The 22,374-nt window shown below is 43.5% G+C and overlaps 1 protein-coding gene across 1 annotated transcript in view; it reads left to right on the top strand.

Annotated features, from left to right (window-relative positions):
• Window positions 1-12,616, top strand: part of LOC147608763 (SNARE associated Golgi protein family) — a 106,319-nt gene extending 93,703 nt beyond the window's left edge. The window contains exons 6-8 of the mRNA XM_086788136.1: window positions 11,497-11,563; window positions 11,949-12,059; window positions 12,179-12,616. Of these exons, the coding sequence (XP_086644262.1) occupies window positions 11,497-11,563; window positions 11,949-12,059; window positions 12,179-12,205 (205 nt within the window). The 3' untranslated portion in view covers window positions 12,206-12,616. The remainder of the gene's footprint in view (window positions 1-11,496; window positions 11,564-11,948; window positions 12,060-12,178) is intronic.
• The last annotated feature ends 9,758 nt before the right edge of the window (window positions 12,617-22,374 follow it).

Here is a 22,374-nt window from a genome sequence, read left to right as displayed (position 1 = left end):
ACTTCTGGGACAAAGACTTCCCTTTGCCCTCGTTGTTGTTACGGCCTTTCGATCGTTAGCCAGTCAAGGCCTCAAAACCTCTGCCCTATGGAGGGTTCATAAAACGCTCTTCTCTGTCCAAGACCATTGGGCCTTGGCACAAGCTCCTCCCAAGTGATGGTGCTGAGCCTACCATTGGTGATCAAGGAGGAGTAAAATGCTAAGTACTGAGAGGGCAAATGGGACAACAACGTAATGGCCATGTCCTCTGAAGATATCACTCTCCTTGCTTGAAGAGCTTGCAACTTGTTGATGTGCTCCCGCATCGTCGACGACTTTGCAGGATTCATCACCCGCATCTGAACTTCCAAGGAGATCCTTTCATGGGTGATACCTTGTATAGAGAAGCCAAATGTTGCCAAATTCCTCTGGCGAGCGTTAGATGCTTTATATGGTTGATCACCTGTACTGTGCAATTTAGGAAGATGAAAGAACAGACGCGGGCATTGACACGATCCCATAACTGTGCCTAAGCCTTCCGTTCCTTCCCCTTTTAGCTGTGGAGGCACATGAGCATAAGCAAGGCAACCAAAGGTCCTGAGGTAGTTAACTTTAGGCTTTTTGTCATACTAGGCCTCAAATGGTCTTTAAAGCTTTGGTAGGGCACCTGTTCAAAACATGTGTTGCGCACATAATAGCCTCCATCCAAAACTTGTGAGGTAGGTCCTTTCTTTCAACCACACTATTTTGTTGCGGTGTGTATGGCATTGTGCCTTGATGTTTAATGCCTTTGTCTACCAAATATGCTTTGAATGCGTCTGACATGTATTCTCCTTGAGGGTTTGCACTCTCTAGCCTGTTTCATTTTCAGCTCTTGTTGCTATATAATGCTGAAAACACACGAACACTCTGTAGCCTGTTTCATTTTCAGCTCTTGTTGCTATGTAATGCTGAAAACACACGAACACCTCAGATTTTGCTTGTAAAGGGTACACCTAAGCAAATCTAGAGTAATCATCAATGAAGGTCACAAATAAAGATGCTTCCCAAGTGATGGTGTTCTCATGGGACCACACACATCACTGTGTATGAGCTGTAATTTTGGAGAGCCCTTATAGATCCATCTTTTGGGAAGGCATTCCTATGCATTTTACCTAAAATGCAGCCTTCACTTTCATGTCTAGTGGTAGCTCCGTGTCATGGCCCTGTGAAAATGGAACAGCACAAGTGTGGGCATGGTGGTTGCTGAGCAAAAAATATTAAATGATTCACATTTGGGGTGTCCGGACAGAGAGAATGATGTATGGACATCTCCAAGTGTGAAGGGGGAAACTAGAACATTAATATTTTAATGTTTTATTTATGGTTGCCCCTAGGCCTTAGTGGCCCCTAGGGAACTTTAATGTTTATTAAAGTTGGGGCCCTAGGACATTTTTGGAGAGAGGCCACTCCACTTTTGGAATTGCATGCCTCTCTCATCTCTCTCTCTCTCTAGCTTTTTGGGAGGCGTGTAACCTACGTGCAAGTTTGCAAGCGTGGAGAAGAGGAGAAGCAACGTCGACTACTGGCTGCTGTTTTTGACTGCTAAACTGGCCATACAGTCCACTTGTTGCAGGCCGTACAGCCCAGGTGGAGTTTGCCCGTACAGAACTGTTGCAGCAGGTACAGCCGGCTTCTGCAGGTACAAGCGGCGCAGGTCAGGCAGTTGCTGCTCTGTTGCTGGCTGGTGTAGGTGAAGCCATCAGAGAACTGTACATCAGGTACAAGTGGCTGTACGATTGCTGACACAGGCGGCTGACTGCAGGCGCTGGTACAGTCGGGTACAGCAGACGCATAGGTGGACCCAGGCGACAGCAGCACGGTCCGTACAGTTCTGTACGGACAGATTCAGTGAGGTGTGCAGAGGCTGTACGGATAGGTACAGTGGAGAATTACTGACCTGTACGGATAGGTACAGCATCTCCAGTTGCAAGCAGAGCTTTTCCAGAGCTTGGTTGGTGCAATAGTCAAGTGGTAGCAGGGGAAAGAGTACAGACAGTCGTTGTCAAGTGCAGACTGGTATGAATTGTTCCACGGTGCAGAATCACGCACTGACTTGGTAAGCTCTGAACTAGTCCATCTATCTTTCTTTCCATTGGCTTATGTCTGCAGAGTTGTGCTATCTAGCCCCTTGTGAGAGGAGGGATATGGCAGATTGAAAGAGTGGAAACAGAGATTGGGCAGTGGATGTATGTTTGTGCTGAGTTGAGGAACCATGTACATGAGATATGCCAGATGTGTGCTCAAGGCTGTCCTGCTGAATGGTCTTGGCTGATCAGAGGGAAGCACAGAGTGTTGCTTTTGTGGGACACAGATCTGTGTGAGAATCCTATGTGCTAAGAGGTCTTGTGGCTGCCAGATTGGACATTCAGGTGTATTCTCCTGGTTGGTCTTGTTGTACTCAGCTTTACATCATTTCGAATTTGAATAAAGAAATACCGAAAGGGGCGCCAAGCTTTGGGGCCAACAAGTGTCGGTTTTATTTCAGATTTGGGGCACTCTAGCTCCAATCAAGTTTGTTTTTATATCTGGACTACAAGTGGAAGGGTGACTGCTAGTCTACCGCACTTTGGTTTTTACCAGAGGCCGGTTTCAAGGTTCCGTTGCCGAGACCCATCATCAACTTTCTTAAGGGGGTGAGCTCGTGGTTGACTTGAGGAAAGTCATCGCTGAAAAATTCAGCAACATGTCTGATACAGAAGATGAGTACTTTTATTTTGGAGCTAATTTTCAGCCTGGTATGCAAGGGAATATGTATGGTGGTATGCAGTCCGGAATGCAAGGAAATATGTTTGGGAGCATGCAACCTGGAATGCAAGCAAATATGTATGGTGGCATGCAGCCCGGTATGCATAATGGAATGTTTGGAAACATGGCTGGAATGTATGGCATGCCAGGTGTGGGAATGGGTAATGTTGACCCTATGATGGGCATGAATGTTGGGGGCAGCAATCTTGCGAAGCCACTTCCATATGATAATCTAACGCCTATGGGGAAGGCGAAGGATTATAAGGAAGGGGGAGCTGCTGTGAAATTTGATACATTCAGTGGAGCCAAAGATAAATTAAAAGCACTTACCTTTTTACAGCAGTTTGATGCTGCTTTTTCTGGGGGTAATTACACGGAGTCCTCAAAGGTGAGAAAAGCTGCGACTTTTCTCAAAGGCAATGCATTGCAGTGGTGGTCTACTCTTCTTCTGCAGGGCATAGCACCAACTACTTGGGTACAATTTAAACAGGTGTTCTCTTCCGTATGGCTCACATCTACATTTGAGGTGGATTGCATGGCACAAGTTGGATGCTTCAAAGTGTGAAAATTTGGAAGATTATAACAAGAAGTTTTGGGAAGCTTTACTCCCAGTGACTTCTTACCGTGCAGTGCCTTTGTCTGAGCAGGTAGAGAAGTATTGTTGTGGGCTGCCTAAAGAGGTGCGTGACTATTGTATCAAGACTCGAGTAACGAATATGTCACAGATGATAGAGAATGCTATGACAGCTAATGCGTTACTCACTGGAGTCTCATCTGGTTTTAAAGGCAGTAAGAACTCGAGCAAGAAAGCTGAAAAATCTGGGCATGCTTCACGTGATGCTAAAGGGTCTTCAGAGATGCGGTATAAGAAGTTGCCAATGCCCAAGAGAACTTCTGAGGAAAGACAGGCTTTGAGAGATGCTTAGAAATGTTTTTACTGTACTGAAGAGGGGTATATGTCATTTAATTGTCCCAAAAGAAAGTCCCAAAAGGACTCTGACAATAAAGGAGAGACAGGCTTTGAGAGATGCTCGGAAATGTTTTTACTGTACTGAAGAGGGACATATGTCATTTAATTGTCCCAAGAGAAAGTCCCAAAAGGACTCTGACAATAAAGGAGAGCCCAAGTCAAAGAAACCAAAACCTTCTACAGGGTTAGTTCCTGATCTTGTGGGGGAACAGCCAGGTGGTGAAGAGAGAGAGTTGTGCAGGGCATGGGGCAAAGTGAGAGATCAGAATGCCTTGATATTCTTTGATACAGGTGCTAGAGCCAACTTTATTTCACCGGATTTGGCTGGCCGATTGGGGATTCGTATAGAGGAGATGGGGCCGTTATATGAGGCTAACATGGCTTGTCCAGGGTATGCAGAACCCGTTACTCCTATCATTGGGAAGCTCAGGCTTCATTTGCAGGGTTATGTGGACAGCGAAGAGTTTTTCATCATGCCACTTGATGGCTGTGATGTTTTGTTGGGTATGCCATGGTGCCACAGAGTACATGCGGTGGTGGATACATACAATAGGAAAATCACTCTGACTCATAGAGAGAAAGAACATGTTTTGGATGTAAAACTTAAAGGGGAATCTGTTCCTATTGTATCAGCTTCGGCAATTTCATCAGTAATGAAAAAGCATCTTTCTGCGTACTTGATTTATGTAAAGGATGCACAAGATGATGAGTCTAAGTCTAATTTGTCTATGTTAGATAAGGACAGGACTGATTTCTTATGTGGGTTCCAAGATTGTTTTTCCGAGTTATTGCCAGGGGAACTTTCTCCGGAGAGACCAGAAGATCATGCTATTGATCTAATTCCTGGTAGTACTCCACCAAATAGACCGCCGTACCGTGTTAGTACAGCCCAACAGGAAGAAATTATGAGTCAGGTACAGGAGCTGTTGAATAAAGGGTTGATACAACCTAGCTCATCACCCTTTTGCTCACCTGTACTCTTAGTGCAAAAGAAGGATAGCGCATGTGTATTGATTACAGGGCGCTGAACAAGAATACCATCAAGAATCGATTCCCCATACCGAGGATCGATGACATTTTGGACCGCTTACAGGGCTCCACAGTCTTTAGTCGCATTGACTTGAAAAGCGGGTATCATCAGATACGTATTAGACCCGAAGATGTGCATAAGACAGCATTTCGAACCACGTTTGGGTTGTATGAGTTTTTGGTTATGCCCTTTGGTTTGACAAATGCACCTGCCACATTTAACAGAATGATGGACAGGATTTTCAGGCCTCATAGAGCGTTTGTGGGCACATTCTTTGATGATATGATTGTGCATTCACAAACTGAGGAAGAGCATAGAAGGCATTTGGCCATTGTGTTTGCAGAACTCAGGAACCATAGGCTGGTTATTAATGGCAAGAAGAGTGAGTTCTTTTTGCAAGAGATACATTTCTTGGGGCATATTGTGTCTAAGCATGGAGTCCGTATGGATCCAGTGAAGGTGGAAGCAATTCTTAATTGGCCAAATTTGAGGACCGTGCATGATGTACGCTGCTTTCTAGGATTGTGTTCCTATTACAGACGGTACATACGGTATTTTGCTGAAATTGCTTCGCCCCTTCATGCCTTAACAAAGAAGGCAACTCCCTTTAGATGGGCTGATCGGGAAATTACAGCCTTCAAAAAGCTCAAAGAAAAGCTTATTTCGGATCCAATATTGGTGTTACCGGACCTCCGAAAGGCTTTTGTTGTCCAGTGTGATGCATGTGGAAGTAGCATTGGGGCAGTTCTCATGCAGGAAGGACATGTGATAGCCTATGAGAGTAGAATATTGCAAGATGCCGAGAAGCATTTACAAGTTTATGAAAAAGAGATATTGGCTGTAATTCATTCTCTTTCTACATGGAAACATTATTTGCTTGGGGCTAATTTCACTGTGCAGACAGATCATCAGACCTTACGTTATTTCCTCACGCAAACTAAGCTTTCAGAGAAGCATATGCGATGGGCAAACTTTTTGTCTATGTTTCACTTTCAGATTGTGCATGTGGAAGGCAAAAAGAACGTAGTGGGCAGATGCTTTGTCACGCAAGCCACAAGTCTCAGCAGTTTCACTTGCTTATCATCATGAGCTTGATGAAATGAAAGAGCAGTATGCCCATGATGAGGACTTTGAAAAGTTGTATGATCAGATGTCTGAGGGTCAGCGGCATGAGCATTATACTCTCAGAGGTGGGTTTTTATTGATGCATGGCAGACTGTGTGTTACCAGGCCATTGCGCCTCAAGGTTATGATTGAAAGTCATGCTCCACCGTATGCAGGTCATAGAGGTATTGATGTCACGGTAAAAGCAGTGGAGACTTTCTTTTATTGGCCAACCTTGAGAAGAGATGTTGATGCTTTTGTTAGGCAATGCATCATATGTCAGAAGGTAAAGTTTGACCGTCAAAAGACACCAGGGTTACTACAACCTTTACCTATTTCAGATAGACCTTGGGAGAGCATTGCCATGGATTTTATATTTGATCTTCCACGGACACAAACGGGCAATGATGGCATTTGGACTATCATATGCAGGTTCAGTAAGCAGGCTCATTTCATTCCCGTGCGTAAGACGATCAAAGTGGATCATATGGTGAAGTTGTTCATGGCGAACATCTTCAAGTATCATGGCTTGCCTACGTCTATCATTCGTGACCGTGATCCACGGATGACGAGTTTGTTCTGGAGAGGGTTGTTTGACAACATGGGTACAACTCTCAAGTTTTCATCGTCATTTCATCCACAAACAAATGGTCAGTCGGAAGAGGCTAACTCTACAGTGTTAGATCTTCTCAAGTGTTATGTGTCAGAGCACAAGCAACAATGGGAAAAGTATCTTCCTTTGGTGGAGTTTGCATATAACAACACTGTTCATATCTCGACAGGCAAGGCGCCTTTTGAGATTGTGGAAGGAGGGAAGAAGGTACCACCCATTTTGCACACAAAGGATAAGATCTTTGAGGCTGATCAGTATGTGGAAAATATGGATGAAGCTTATCGGAGAGTTAAGTTGGCACTCTAGAAAACTCAGTAGAAGCAAAAGAAAGCCGCAGACCGTCACAGACGTGCTTTAGAGTTTGCATTGGGTGATTGGGTTCTTTTGCGCTTTGAAAAGGCTAGACTCAAGAAGATGAAGGGTAAAGAGCGCTTATTCCCTAAGTTGAGCATGCTTTATTATGGGCCTTTTCAGGTATTGGAAAAGATTGGTGAGGTAGCCTATCGTTTGAAGCTACCAGATCACTGAAGGATTCACAATGCTTTTCACGTGAGTCTCCTTAGACCTTTCCGTGGGGATGTGCCTGAGGATGTATCAGATGAGGCTCAACCGGAAGTTGAGGAACTTGATGAGGTTCTTATTCCAGAGCAGATACTGGCACATAAGGAAAGAAAGGTACGAGGTAAAGTTTCCCGTCGCTATCTTGTGAAGTTCAAGAACTATTCACTGATGGATGCGAAGTGGATGGAGGAAGGTGACTTAACAGATTCACCTCAGGTTTTGCAGCTTTATCTCGATGCCTTTGAGTTAGAGCCGACTCTTGTTGTGGCTCATTCAGGTTCAGCAGAGCATGGGTCTGGAGCATTACCTGATGCTCAAGAGCGGGGTAGCACCTCCACTCCCTTGATACAGACGGCTCAGATGACATCTAGAGGTCGCTTGGTGCAGTTTTTATCTCAGCCGAAGGTACTGATGGCTGACAGTACATCTGTTTATGGGACTTCTATGATATATGTGTACTAGTCACATGAGATGTTGTGGTTGTGTATGGTTCACAGTGTGGTATACAACTTGGACTACTACTACGCCATTGGTTTGCAGTGAATGATGTTACATGTGCATGGCTTAGAGAGATTGGGACACTGACCTTGCCATATTGTATATTTCACTTTGGATATTTTGCTGTATCACCAGAATGCAATCGAGGACGCTTGCCATTTTTCAAGAGGGGGGTATGTCATGGCCCTGTGAAAATGGAACAGCACAAGTGTGGGCATGGTGGTTGCTGAGCAACAAATATTAAATGATTCACATTTGGGGTGCCCGGACAGAGAGAATGATGTATGGACATCTACAGGTGTGAAGGGGGAAACTAGAACATTAATATTTTAATGTTTTATTTATGGTTGCCCTTAGGCCTTAGTGGCCCCTAGGGAACTTTAATGTTTATTAAAGTTGGGGCCCTAGGACATTTTTGGAGAGAGGCCACTCCACTTTTGGAGTTGCATGCCTCTCTCATCTCTCTCTCTCTCTCTCTCTCTAGCTTTTTGGGAGGTATGTAACCTATGTGCAAGTTTGCAAGCGTGGAGAAGAGGAGAAGCAACGTCGACTGCTGGCTGCTGTTTTTGACTGCTAAACTGGCCGTACAGTCCACTTGTTGCAGGCCGTACAGCCTAGGTGGAGTTTGCCCGTACAGAACTACTGCTGCAGGTACAGCCGGCTTCTGCAGGTACAAGCGGCGCAGGTCAGGCAGTTGCTGCTCTGTTGCTGGCTGGTGCAGGTGAAGCCATCAGAGAACTGTACAGCAGGTACATGTGACTGTACGATTGCTGACACAGGCGGCTGACTGCAGGCACTAGTACAGTCGGGTACAACAGGCGCATAGGTGGACTCAGGCGAGAGCAGCACGGTCCGTACAGTTCTGTACGGACAGATTCAGTGAGGTGTGCAGAGGCTGTACGGACAGGTACAGTGGAGAATTACTGACCTGTACGGACAGGTACAGCATCTCCAGTTGCAAGCAGAGCTTTTCCAGAGCTTGGTTGGTGCAATAGTCAAGTGGTAGCAAGGGAAAGAGTACAGACAATCGTTGTTAAGTGCAGACTGGTACGAATTGTTCCACGGTGCATAATCACGCATTGACTTGGTAAGCTCTGAACTAGTCCATCTATCTTTCTTTCCATTGGCTTATGTCTGCTGCAGAGTTGTGCCATCTGGCCCCTTGTGAAAGGAGGGATATGGCAGATTGAAAGAGTGGAAACAGAGATTGGGCAGTGGATGTATGTTTGTGCTGAGTTGAGAAACCATGTACATGAGATATGCCAGATGTGTGCTCAAGGCTGTCCTGCTGAATGGTCTTGGCTGATCAGAGGGAAGCACAGAGTGTGGCTTTTGTGGGACACAGATCTGTGTGAGAATCCTCTGTGCTAAGAGGTCTTGTGGGCTGCCAGATTGGACATATAGGTGTATTCTCCTGGTTGGTCTTGTTGTACTCAGCTTTACGTCATTTTGAATTTGAATAAAGAAATACCAAAAGGGGCGCCAAGCTTTGGGGCCAACAGGTGTCGGTTTTATTTCAGATTTGGGGCACTCTAGCTCCAATCAAATTTGTTTTTATATCTGGACTACAAGTGGAAGGGTGACTGCTAGTCTACCGCACTTTGGTTTTTACTAGAGGCCAGTTTCACTCCACATGAGGCATATCTTGCACCATTTGATGCCTTTGTAGCAACAACAAGCTATCATAATTCACATGTCCAAATCTAGCATGCCATAACTCTGCCTCTCGCATGGAAGGAGTAGAAGTAGTAGCCAAACAAGCATTCTGTGCCTTGGTGCAAAGTGACTATCACATAGTCTTTCTCTCTATCTCTCAATGTGCCCCTGGCATCCTCAAAGTTAACCACGTAACCTCTTTCGGCAAAAGAGGAGACTTACAACAGATTCTTCTTTATCCCTTGCACATAAAGTGCATCTGAAATGCATAGGTGTGAACCATCTACAATGGATAGGTCTGAATGATTTGCAGCTATGAGTATAATCTCATCAATGCCTTTGATAGGATAAGAAGAGCTATTTGTACATGTGACTTTCTTCCCTTCTGGGGCAGCCCTTAATGAATGAAGCAAATCCCTCTTGGAGGTGATATGTTTGGAGGCTTTATGGCAAAATACCATATAACTTGTTTCTCACTAACATTGAGAGATAAGTGCTCTTGTGATGCATCATAACTTCAAACCAAAAAAGCCCAATCATATTGGCACAAAGTTTGTTGAATCATCAGTTTTGCCTGTAGGAGCATTAGAAGAGTGAAGTGCCAAAAGAGATTCTTTCTTCTCCTCCTTGGCCTGTCTCTTCCTGCACTTTGTGATGTAGTGTCATGGATTTTTGCAATAATGACACTTGCCCTTCTTCTTGGACTCTTTGCTTTGCGTGATGGTTGTCTAGAATCAGCCTTAGACTGATAGTAGCCACCCTTTGCCTTGCCCTTGCCTTTGTCATTGGCAGCAAAGGCCTGGTCACTACCACGCATGATGGAAAATTTATTCTTCCTAGTTTTCTCCTCCTGTAATAACAAACGGACCAACTCCTCAAATTGTAGAGGCTTTGGGTTACCCTCAAAGACAAAGTAAGAGAAGTGTGGAAACTCAAGTAAGACTGTGGCAGCAATTGCAATGTCCTGGATAGAAGTTCCTTTTCAGTAATCACCTCATCAATATTAAGCAACTGCTCCCAAAGATCCTAGATCTTAATAAGATGAATGACCATACCTTCACCTTCATGAATCTCCAGGTTCTCAAGTTCTTTCTTGAAGTATGCAACTTTGGCCTTATTCTTTTCTTGATACATAGTTTCAAGAACATCCCATGCATGATCATGACCAGATGTGTAGAATAATTGATCTCTTGACAGACAGACAGACAGATCAAAGCTATGGCATGAGCATCACGTGCATCCCATTTTCTCTGTTCTTGTTGAGTGTCAGGAGTAGGTGCTAGAGTGTGATGAGCACCTCTGCCAAGAGTGGCAGGTGCAATGTTTGTAGGATGGGGCTCATCACCATTGACGTACCCCCATAGACCCTTGGCAATTAGCAAGTTCTTGACCATAAAACTCCAGAAGGAGTAATTGCTCCCATCAAGTTTTTCCTCCTGGGACAAAATAGCAAATACATCTGCTGCATTCTATACCATTTTGCAAAATGCACGACTAACAAGAATTGACAAGAGACACAAATATCTTGTATGCAACCCAAATATGCACTTATGTGCACTACTAGGCACAATCAGCACAGATTGCCACCAAATGCAGCTGCCTGCGCAAACCTGTTGCAAGAAGCTGAAGGAAAGTATGGGAAACAGCCTTGATTTTCCCCAAAATAAAAAAAAGCCCCAAATTTTGGTAATTTTTGCAGCATGAATTTTGTGTGTGCAGTTACAAAATGCCATGTCAGCACTAGCACTATAGACCACCTCCAAAGAGGTTCAGATTTTGCAGAGGTGATGTAAAGAGTAAAGCAAACAAACTTGTGAAGACGAAACTCAATTAGGGTTTGGTCATACAGCTGTACAAGCAGATCGTACAGTTCTGAAATTAGGGTCTATTGATTTTGGCTTCACAGGCAGATTTGGGGTGTGTTGTTATGTGCCTTGTATGAAAGGTTTGGGCAGATTTTGACCAGAAACCCTAAAATGAGCAAAAATCCTAAAATAGCAAAAACCCTAAAAACAACAAGAATCCTTTGCTCTGATACTAAATGTAGGCACATAGGAATTTATGGGGCAATGGAAGCTCTCTCTCTCTCTCTCTCTCTCTCTCTCACACACACACACACAAAGCAAATCGAATGAGAGAGAGGGAGAAATACTTGCACATGTATTCACACAATAATGATATGAGTGACAAATACTTCTTGAAGGGCTGAGCTTTAACTGCACTGTATTTTCAGAACATGAACTCTCCATTGTGTGGAGTAAAAAGCTCACCATTGATGCTGTTCTTCTTTTTGTGCAGCTGGCTGGGTATGCTTCCTGGAACATGGGCATACGTGAGTGCTGGTGCCGTTGGAAGAGCTATCATTGTACTCCCCATTCTTAACTTCTGTATTGTTTGCATTGTGGAAATTTCATCTCTGTTGTTGTAACAACATACACCCACACATGTATGGTAGTTATGATCTGTAATTATAGTGTGGATGTTGGCTGGGAGGCTTTTGAACTTGAGTCCCTGCCATGGGACTCATCCCTTACTGCTCGGCCACATGTCCATGCACAAGCAAAGGCTCTGCTCAATTTCATCTTATTGAATAAATGTAGCATATCATTAAAACAAGGAACAATTTGTTTGGATAAGGCAGGAATGCTAGTGCTGTGTTCTTTATCTTTCCTTGCAGGTTTAGATTCACACACTAGGTGTATGATACATGATGAAGTCGCTGTGAAATTGACTTGCTTGGCATTTTGCAGCAACAAGAGGCAGAGAATGGTTTAAGCGGAGGACCCGAGCAGCTCTGGACTTTAGGTATTGGACTTCTGGTAACAGTAGTTGCTGCAACATATGTCACTCGTCTAGCTAAAGTAAGTGTGGCTGGCTCTTCCCTGCTGATGCGGTCTCTTTTTCATGCTAATGGATGCCTGTGGTTTGATATATGCAGTACAATATGTATTGATTTGTTTTGTTTTCCTGGGGGTGGTAGGATGCTATAAAGGGCATTGATGATTGAGTAGCGGTGCAGGCACTAGCTGATGTGCATGGCTACCACCAGATTTTACCTTGGTTCATTTCTCTAGAATGGAAAGAATGCTAATTTATTCAGCACAGCTGAATACTAGTAAAATTGTGATACAGATGGAGTGTGCTGAAGAGAGGATTGGTTGTTGTTGGATGAAGAGTCCATCAAAGAGTTGCCATTTAACCTTGCATGGTAGTGTACTATGTGCAACATGAGATCAAAATCAAGGGGGAGAGCACCAATGCATAATGAATTCTCATTATGCTGGTGTATAAAGGAACATTTCAATTCTGGAGCAAACGCTTTGTACATTGATATTCCAAATTGCTGCTGAATGTGTAAGAAAAATTGGTTGATATTTTACTTGAGATTTGTTTTTATTCTAAATATTTATTGGAGTCAGTCCTCTGGCCCTTCCAGGTCAGACGCTTGGAGCATTGTCCTTTAATGTGATATTTCCTATTTTAATCAATTTCTTTGTGTTTGTCAAATACCTCATATGTTCAGGATATCAAGGGGGCTTTGCACATAAGTTCGGCTCGAGGAGGGGGCCTATCAAGATAGCTCTCCTATAGAATCTCCCCCATCCAAGCCCTATCCCTAGCCACTCTGTAGTTCTAGGGATGATGATGTGTAAGGGAGGTGATGAGAAAGGAAAATTATGCCGCCCACAAGTATGTTGGATAGGTTTCATCTCCAGATGGTGTCATGCTAGTGGCACACTCTTTAGCCTCTTGGCATTTTTGGGATTTATAGCAGAAAGTTTTCGCAAATCCCTCACCGTTTTTGAGTTATTCTTCGCAGACTGCCTGCATGCAGAATTTTTGCTTGCATTTTTTGCAGAAGCCCTTACTCATCATCCTTGCACTCATTTAATGATGCAAAAGGCTTCAAACCAGTCCCTTGCCATCTTCTACAAGTGTGTTTTTAAAGCACTTCAATCCGAGTCCTACAACTCTACTTGCGGTGAAAACATTGCCAACTAGTTTTCCCTACATGCGGTAGCGTTTTTTGGAGGCTTCTTGTGGAGAGATGTGTAGCCATTTCTTGGCTGCGTTTTCATCATCAACTTCAGCTCTCTTCATGGTGTTTTGAGGTACATATTCATCCTCTTTTCTACACCTTTCTACCGGCTGAAAATTCCACTTTGCTACACACTTTGTGTTTGCGTTTTTGTGGACAATCAACTCCTCCATACTCCTACCTAAGGCTACATTTTCAGCCCTCTTTTGGTGGTTTCTACGGAGTCTATTGGTTCATATATCGGCTGCGTTTTGTGGCTGTGTTTTTGCACTATCTTTGTGCATATTTTGGAGATACTTCCTTGGTAGACAGCCCATCTATTGGCTGCGTTTTTGGAGGTACGACACTTCTTCCCTTGTGTTTTCCCACCCTCCTCTCCCTATGGGATCTCGGAAGTCCTCTACTCCAAAACAAAGGCAAACTTGAAGATACTATGGATCCTACATCTCCTATGACGGTTGGACCGGCAACTACTACAACGGAAGTTGGTGTAATTCCTTCTTCGGTAGGTGCTTCTACTTTCTCTTTTCCGTCATATCCATTACCTTCTACGGATCCTTTCTCTCTTTCTTCTTTGTCCTTTATGCCTTCCTATCCACATACTTCTATGCTCTCTATGGTATATCCCCCTACATCATCTATGCCTTTTATGGTAACTTCATCTACTATGATTCCTCCTTCTACTACTTCCACTACTACTCCACTCTCCACTCAATCATATCAGTCCTTTAACCCATTCACTCAATCTTTGAGCCTTCCAAGTCTTTCCGATTCACAAAAGCTTATCCCAAACAACTACCACACTTGGTCCTTGTTTATGCAACTTCTTTTGGAAAGCGTTGGGGTGTGGTCTATAATCACTTCTCCTCATATGGTGCCTTCTCAATATCAAACCTATATGGATGCACGGCATAGTTTCCACGAGTTTCGGAAACGGGGGTGCGGAGCACGGCGGGAAACGGAGTTTCGGAGTTTCGACCTTCGGGAAGAAACGGGGAAACGGAGTTTCGGTTTTAGGGTTTAATACATACATATATAATTAATAAAAACATTACAAAGGCTGTTTTTCTGGTCCTGCAGGTTGCGAGCAAGGTGTGACTCCTCCTTGCTTGGTAGAGCTTAGATGGCAAAGGTGGAGGCCCCAAGTAGAGAGGTAGAGGGCGTGGTAGAGGGCTGATGTGGAGGTAGAGGAGTAGAGGGCAAGGTAGATGGGTAGAGCAGCTCCAAACAGGCGGCGGAAAGCGGCGGAAAGAAGGCGCAAAATGCCGGCGAAAGAGAGCACGCGGGTTTCTAAACCTTGGAAAAAAAAATCTTGGAAACGCCGTTTCCGTTTCTGGAAACGTTTCCGAAACGTTTCCACGTTTCGGTGGTCCAGAAACGCCGTTTCTGGAAACTATGATGCACGGGCCAAAGCTTTACTTGTGCATGGCATGTCTACATCGGTTGTGTCTCGATTTCTTTCTACAAGGAGTACGGCTCAACAATTATGGCACGCTATACAAATACAATATGGAAGACTTTCAACGGTTAAGATGGCTAAGTTGGAAAAGAAGATTTGGATAAGCTTTCTATCTCTGAATCCGACAACATAGTGGAGAAGCTTGGAGAATTCAATCGAATTAAGTGGCAACTTGAAGAGTTTGGTACATTGGTAAGCAATCCAGTCCACAAGCTAACTTGGTAAATTGCCTTCTTCTTTTGAATCGTTCAAAGATAACATCTTTCTTTGAGTTCCTTTCCCCTCCTTTGAAGAGACTATGGGTCTTCTTCATGATAAGTGCCTTACTCGCAAGCAAAACAAAAAGGACTCGGCTTTTGTAAGCAAAGGCAAGGGCAAAGGCAAAGGCAAGGGGAATGATTAACGCAAAGGCTCTAATTCCAATGCTAAAGATTCTTCAACCAAAGGCCACAAGAACAAATCGGATTCTTTCAAGGAGTGCACTTTCTGTGGTCGTAGTGGCCATACGGAGGATCGTTGTTTTGCTAAGAAGGCGGCATCCAAGAAGGTAAAAGCTGAACTTGAATCCAAATCTAAGGGTTCTTCTACATCAACATCTTCTCACGACGACAAAGACAAAGAAAAGAAGGAAGACGGTAACGCCAAGGTTGTATATGTTGCTATGTCTTCTACTTCTTCATGTGACACATCACTTGTGGTAATCAAAGATCTTGATACGCATACTGTGGATGAGTGGATTGCCGATAGTGGTGCTACCTCTCACATGACGAATAGTTCTTCCTTATTGGAAAACCATAAGTCTATCTCTTCATCAGTACACATTGGTGATGCTTCGTCTCTCCCTGTGATTGGTATTGGTGATGTTTCTTTTGGAGATGCTATCTTACATGATGTTTTGCATGTGCCTAAGATGTCTGCCAACTTATTTTCTATCTCTAAGGCTACTTCCAAAGGTCTTGGGGTTTACTTTAATGATGAAGTGATTGAAATCATTGATAGACAATCACTTTCTTGTGTGGCACATGGTTATCAAAATGCTGGGCTTTATCATATAAGCTCTTTTACAGCACAGTTGCCACCACATGAGTCTCATCTTCATCAATTATTTGCTTCTCCTAAAGCACTTGTTTCTAATGAAGATAGTGATCTATGGCATTTCCGCTTTGGCCATGTTCCTCTTGCTACTTTGCAACATCTTGTCTCACATGACATGGTTACAGGTCTACCAAAGCTTCAGAAACCTCGCTATCACATTTGTTCTTCTTGTGCTCAAGGAAAGCAACATCGGGCTTCTTTTCCAGAGGAGGCTACTCATAGGGCCACACGCATACTTGAGCTTATTCATGCTGATCTTGCAGGACCTATGGAAGTACAATCGCTTGGTGGATCCAAGTATTACATGCTTCTTGTGGATGACTTCTCTCACAAATCATGGGTTTATTTCTTACCTAAGAAGTCTGATGCTCTTTCTCATTTCAAGGTTTGGCTTGCCCAAATGGAGAATCAAGCAAGTCAAAAGGTATCTTTTCTCAGGACTGACAATGGAAGTGAGTTTACAGCATTTGAGGATTTTCTAGCTTCAAAAGGCATACAACGACAAACCACCATACCCTACACTCCTCAGCAGAATGGTGTGGTTGAAAGAAAGAATAGAACGGTGAAGGAAATGGCCCGCTCCCTCTTACATCATGCGAAGCTACCTTCCTCTTTTTGGGGTGAGGCTATAGCTACTTCAGTTTATCTTCTCAATCGCTCTCTTACGAAAGCAGTGGACGGCATGACTCCAGAGGAGGCTTTCACAGGCCACAAGCCTATTGTTTCTCATTTTCATGTCTTTGGTTGTGTTGCTCATGTGCATGTGCCTTCTTCTAAGAGGAGGACTCTTGATGCTACGTCCAAACCTATGATATTCACAGGATATGCTTCTCGCTCCAAAGGGTTCCGTTTTTGGGATCTTTCTCGTGAGGATATTGTTCTTTCACGTGATGCCATCTTTGATGAGCATGTTTTTGGTCTTGATGAGTTACCACCTTCTACATCTCTCTCAGATCCATTTCCATCTCTTGAGCTTGAGCCTCTCTCATTCCCTACAATCTCATCCTCATCTACACCATCAGTTCCTACTTCATCCCCTTCATCCATTTCGATTGCGACACCTACTACTTCATTGGATTCTACACGGACTTCTGGTCCTCCAAAATGGATTCGCTCTCTACTTCAGGATTCAGGTATATCACTTTCAGATGCTCAACAATCTACTACACGTGTCTTACGTACACGCCCTTCAGTAAATATTGCCTTGATGTCTCATATTGGTGATGTGTTTGAGCCTGAAACGGTTAAGGAAGCTCTTTCCTTACCACATTGGTGTGAAGCAATGCAAGCAGAGATTTCTTCTATTGAATCTAATAACACATGGCAGTTAGTTCCACGACCTTCACATAAAAAGGTCATTGGTGTTAAGTGGATTTTCAAAGTCAAGTTTCATTCTGATGGTACTCTTGATAAGTACAAGAAGGCACGACTTGTTGCTAAAGGTTATGCTCAAAAAGAAGGTGAAGACTTTGATGAAACTTTTGCTCCTACTGCCAGATATTCTACTATTCGTATTGTTTTTGCTCTTGCTTCACACTATGCCTGGCCTATATATCAAATGGATGTTAAATCTGCCTTCTTGAATGGAGATTTAGAGCAGGAAGTTTATGTGGCACAACCTGAAGGTTTTATTGCACAGGGTCATGAACATGATGTGTATTTATTACAGAAAGCTCTTATGGTCTTAAGCAAGCTCCTCGAGCTTGGTATCAGAAGATTGACAGTTTTCTCCTTTCTCTATATTTTGAGAGGACTCATGCCAGATCCTAATCTTTATGTGCTTATTGTGTATGATGATATATGCATTCTTGTGCTTTATGTGGATGATTTGACACTCACTGGCTCTAATTTGGACCTACTCAAATGGGTTCAAACTCAACTCACAACATCATTTGCCATGACTGATCTTGGACTACTCCACTATTTTCTTGGTTTAGAAGTGTGGCAATTTGCTTTTGGCATCTTTCTTTGTCAAAAGAAGTATACTTTAAGGTTGCTTGAGAAATATGGCATGCATGATTGTGCATCACTCACTTGTCCCATGGATCCTAATTCAAAATTATCCAAAGATGATGATTCCCCTGAGGTTGATTCTACAGAGTATCGCCAACTTATTGGTTCTCTACTTTATTTGGTTAACACTCGGCCAGATCTCTCCTATGCTATGAGTATTCTCAGCCAATTCTCTTCACAGCCTCGTCGATCTCATTAGCAGGCAGCTTTGAGGGTTCTTCGATATCTTCATGGAACTCTTGAGTATGGCATTTCTTATGCAGGTAGAGAGACACTTATTGGTTACTCAGATTCTAATTGGGCAGGTGTATTGATACTAGGAGTTCCATGTCAGGCTATTGTTTTATGCTTGGTAAAGGACTTGTTTCCTGGAAATGTCAAAAGCACCAAATTACTTCTTCTTCATCGACAGAAGCAGAGTACAAGTCATATCTTGATGCCACTTCTGAAGCACTTTGGCTTCAGTAAATTCTGAATCACCTTGGATGTTCATCTACTCCGACACTCATCTACTCAGATTCACAGAGTGCTATTGCTTTAGCCAAAAATCCAGTTATTCGAGAACGATCCAAACACATTGATGTTCATTTTCATTTTGTTCGTGATTGGATTTCTGAAGGTCGCATTCAGCTTGAGTATTGTCCTACCAAAGATAATGTTGCTGATTTGTTTACTAAGCCTCTTCCTCGACCTACCTTGGATTATCTTCTTCAATGCGTTGGCGTTGGTCCTCCCATCTGGACCTGAAGAGGAGGTGTTGGATAGGTGTCATCTCCAAATGGTGTCATGCTAGTGGCACACTCTTTAGCCTCTAAGCATTTTTGGGATTTATAGCATTCATTTTCATTTTTTCCTATTTAGGACATTCGCAGTAGTAGACCATTTTAGAAGCATGAAAAATGCTGATGGGCAGATTTGGCATCTAAATTTTGCTGTGGCAAACTCAGCAAATGGTTTTCTTTTCCCCTCTTAATTAACTCTTCAGTCTTAGTAGTGTAAGGAGGAGGTTGGCATGAGTTTCGAAGATAAATCTGAACCTTCAACGGTGTGAATGGTGCCGCCGAAATTGGAGACTCCCCTCCATCACCCTCACCTTGATTGGAGGTTGAGCTTCCTTACCTGCCCGCAATCACTGCCCTCATGGCTGGTGGCCTTGTTCTCATTGTTCTCTTTATGATGGATGGAACTGACAGATCCATTGCAGATACTGGAGAAAGGCGTGGTTGTGGAGTACCAGGTCAAAACATAATGGATGCCTCAGGACTGGACTTTGACAAGAAGCCAAGTATGTATGGGATCACATGGTAGGTTTGCCTGCAGAGGATGTTGATGGTAGCAGAAGGTTCTGGCAAACCAGAGAGAGCATGTGGAGTTACAGCAAATCTAAACTACAAGATGACATTGCACTCAATTTTCCACATGTGATTCTCAATTTCATGATGGTAGATAAATGCAAACCCTCAAGCTCACAGTAATTTCAGGCAGTCACTGGAGACATCTTACTACCTTACAATCACCACTGGAGGCAGTTGGATGACATCTATTGCCTTTTTATTTGTTTGTTTACTACATGAAGGAAAAGAAAAACATTTAGTAACGTCTGCTGAAGGTCATAGTGGCCTATGAGGCCACAATAGGACAATACTGTGTACACAATCTATCAAAGGATCTGCAGGGACTTTCTTTACAGAATGAAAAATGAACTACTGCATGTTGAGTTAGTGACTCCTGTGCAAGTATACCATTGCTAGGGCTGATATTCAAGCTTTGTAGAGACCTGGGAGTTGCAGAACTAGGTAAGGACCTTGTCCTTGGAGGGACTGTAGTAAACTGTAGATGTATGTGGAACATGTTCATGACCACTGTGTAATGGGTGTGGTTCAACTCTTGTGTAAGTGTGAAACTACCCAAGCTAAAAGCTCACGTTTGTGTATATGCCCTGGAGTTGCAGAGGTAGGCGAGGACCTCGTCCTTTGATGGTATGTGGTAAATCATACATTTCATCTATGGAACATGGGATGTGGTTTCACATCCTCGGTATATAAGATGATGTTGGTCTTTGAGATGCCTTGAGATAAATCCACGGGTGTCTAGATGTAGGTAATTGCCTAGAGGTTGTGATGAGAACACCCTAGGGTGGGGTGTCTCTCATGGTGTAAGTTGGTTGGGTGTCCTTGTGTCTTCTCCTCATCATCTAGCTCTCTGGCTTGGTGTTGTGCCTGAAATTCCAAAAAATAGATGTGATGAGTGTTTGGCCATGGTCCTCTCACCCCTTTTCCCCTTAACAAGTTGTGTGTGTGTGTGTGTATTTCATGACGAAAAGTGCCACACACACTGGTCCTCGTACTCCAAGACTGCAAATCTAATGGACAATGGAAACGACTCTTGATTTTGTAGTATTTCGGGCATTGAAGAATGGCATGCTCCATAGTCTTAAGCTCATGAATTCCATATATCTTGCATACATCTGGCTACTGTCTCTAAAAAAAGTACTAAAAAATATTCAGAAAACTTAGAAGACATAAAGATAGAAAGGATTGCTTACTTTAATGAGAGTTGGCTCACTCAGATATTAGATCAATTAAGTTTGCACAAACTTGCAAATGCATAGGCTTGTTAAAGCTAGATGCTCCTTGATTGCATTTTTTGAATGCATCAAATTATGATTACCATTCCAACATATTGGCTATTCGTGATACCGAAGTCAACATGCTAAACCTAAGTAGATGTGAGCACTCATCAGAGCAAACATGCGTTGACTCTAATGGCAATCACTTCTAAACCTAAAGGGAGAAGTGTGGATTGAGGTCAACATATTTAGCAAGCCTTTAAATTCATCTAGAATGTCTAGTGATGCATCTCAATTGTGGCGACAACTTGTCCTATTTGCTAGGCATGATCTAAAATAGTGCATTGGGGGTAGTCCTCCCCCACGAGTTCAAAGGGAACATGGGTCTAGAGAAAACATGTGGTTTCCACCATGAGTCCAAGGAGAATATGCCTATATACCAAGCTCAGCAATAAGCTTGGCTTTTAATGGGCACATTCCCCCCCTTCCTCTATATTGGTGGGTGCTCACTAACCTTGATTGATTGGTCATGGCTATGAAGTGGTGCATCAGCTGGTCCTTTTTCCAATGGCTAGCCATGACACTATTGGTCCTTCTCCTTTTGGTTGCACTAATGATTCCAAAGGGAACTTGCCCAAAAGTTGAACTTGGAATAAAGCCCAACTTTTGGTTATATTAGCCCCTTGTAAATTGGTTCTTTACACTCTCCTCTTCAACACAAATATATTGAATAACACCAACCCTCTCAATGACATCTTGAATGGCCATGTGTCTTCCTCTATTGCATTCATCAATGCCTAGAAGTTGAGTACGTGGTCTTAAACCTCATGTTTGATGACATTAGTGATGATTGTGCTTGGTTTGCTATGCAGTGGCTTACAAGAAGACCAAAGGGAAGACGACCAAGAGGCAAACTCAATGCCACACATTCTCTCCGTCTATCTTGGACCTTACCAATACATTCTCCCAATACATTCATCATGATATTTAATCTTTGATTTTTGGACAAAAACCTTAGCGTTCTGACCAGATGCGCTCCCCCTCCCCTGGCCCCCCCCCCCCCCCCCCCCCCGACTCCGCCTGCACCCCCATCCTCACCTCGCTCTGTCACCCCGCCCCCCTCTCTGCCTGCCTGACCTCGCTCTGTTCGCCCCACCTCTTGCATCTCCTCCCTCTTTCTCAGTGTCCTCTTCCAACCCCCTTTTTGCTACCCCCGCCTACCCCCCCTCCCCACCCCCCACCAGCAGGCCATCTTGCTCGAGCCGATTCCCCTCTTCATGGAGACCCCATGCCACCCCCCCTCTCCCTCTCCTTTTCACGCTCTTGGCGTTCCCTCTTGTACTCTGCAACCTCAAGCTAATAACGCTCAGTTCTTGCTTGCAATCTTTCTCTCTCATCATAAAGATAAGAGTGTATACTATAAGGGAAATACAAGGTCGGTCCATAGTGTAAGCCTAACTATATGAGCTGGAACTATAACCATGCCATAATCAAGTAATCCAAATGTGATTGGCATTTATCCTTCTATCGACCATTAGTGACGTATCAACTATAATCTCACTAACCGTGCTAGTAGTAGCAGAAGTGCGAAAGCTATCACCTAAGCAGGTCATCAATATCTGTAACACTAGTGAGCTCGAGCTTGATATCTCAACACTCCCTCTCGAACTCAACTCCACACACTACACTGCAAGTAAACTCCTAAACCTGCAGAGCTTCTTTATATCCAAAGCCTTTATGAAGATGTTAGCCACTTGATCCTCTATGTTGATATGTACCAAATCGACATCACCTTACTAGAACCTTCTCTCTCACAAAGTGATAATGCACCTCAATGTTCTTCATCCTAGCATGATAGAATGGATTACTAGACATAGCCATTATATGCTACTCATGTTGTCACAATAAATGACAATGGCTCTATCCATGGGCTCACCCATATCACCAAGTAGTTTTTGAAACCAAACTACCTCACAAGTTGCCATAAGAGCACCCATGTAC

Source organism: Cibotium barometz, chromosome 52 (genome assembly GCF_041138505.1).
Source record: "Cibotium barometz isolate CiBa-2024 chromosome 52, ASM4113850v1, whole genome shotgun sequence".
Lineage (NCBI taxonomy): Eukaryota > Viridiplantae > Streptophyta > Polypodiopsida > Cyatheales > Cibotiaceae > Cibotium > Cibotium barometz.
Note: the sequence above shows the minus strand (reverse complement) of the source record. Positions and strands in the feature narration are given on the sequence as shown.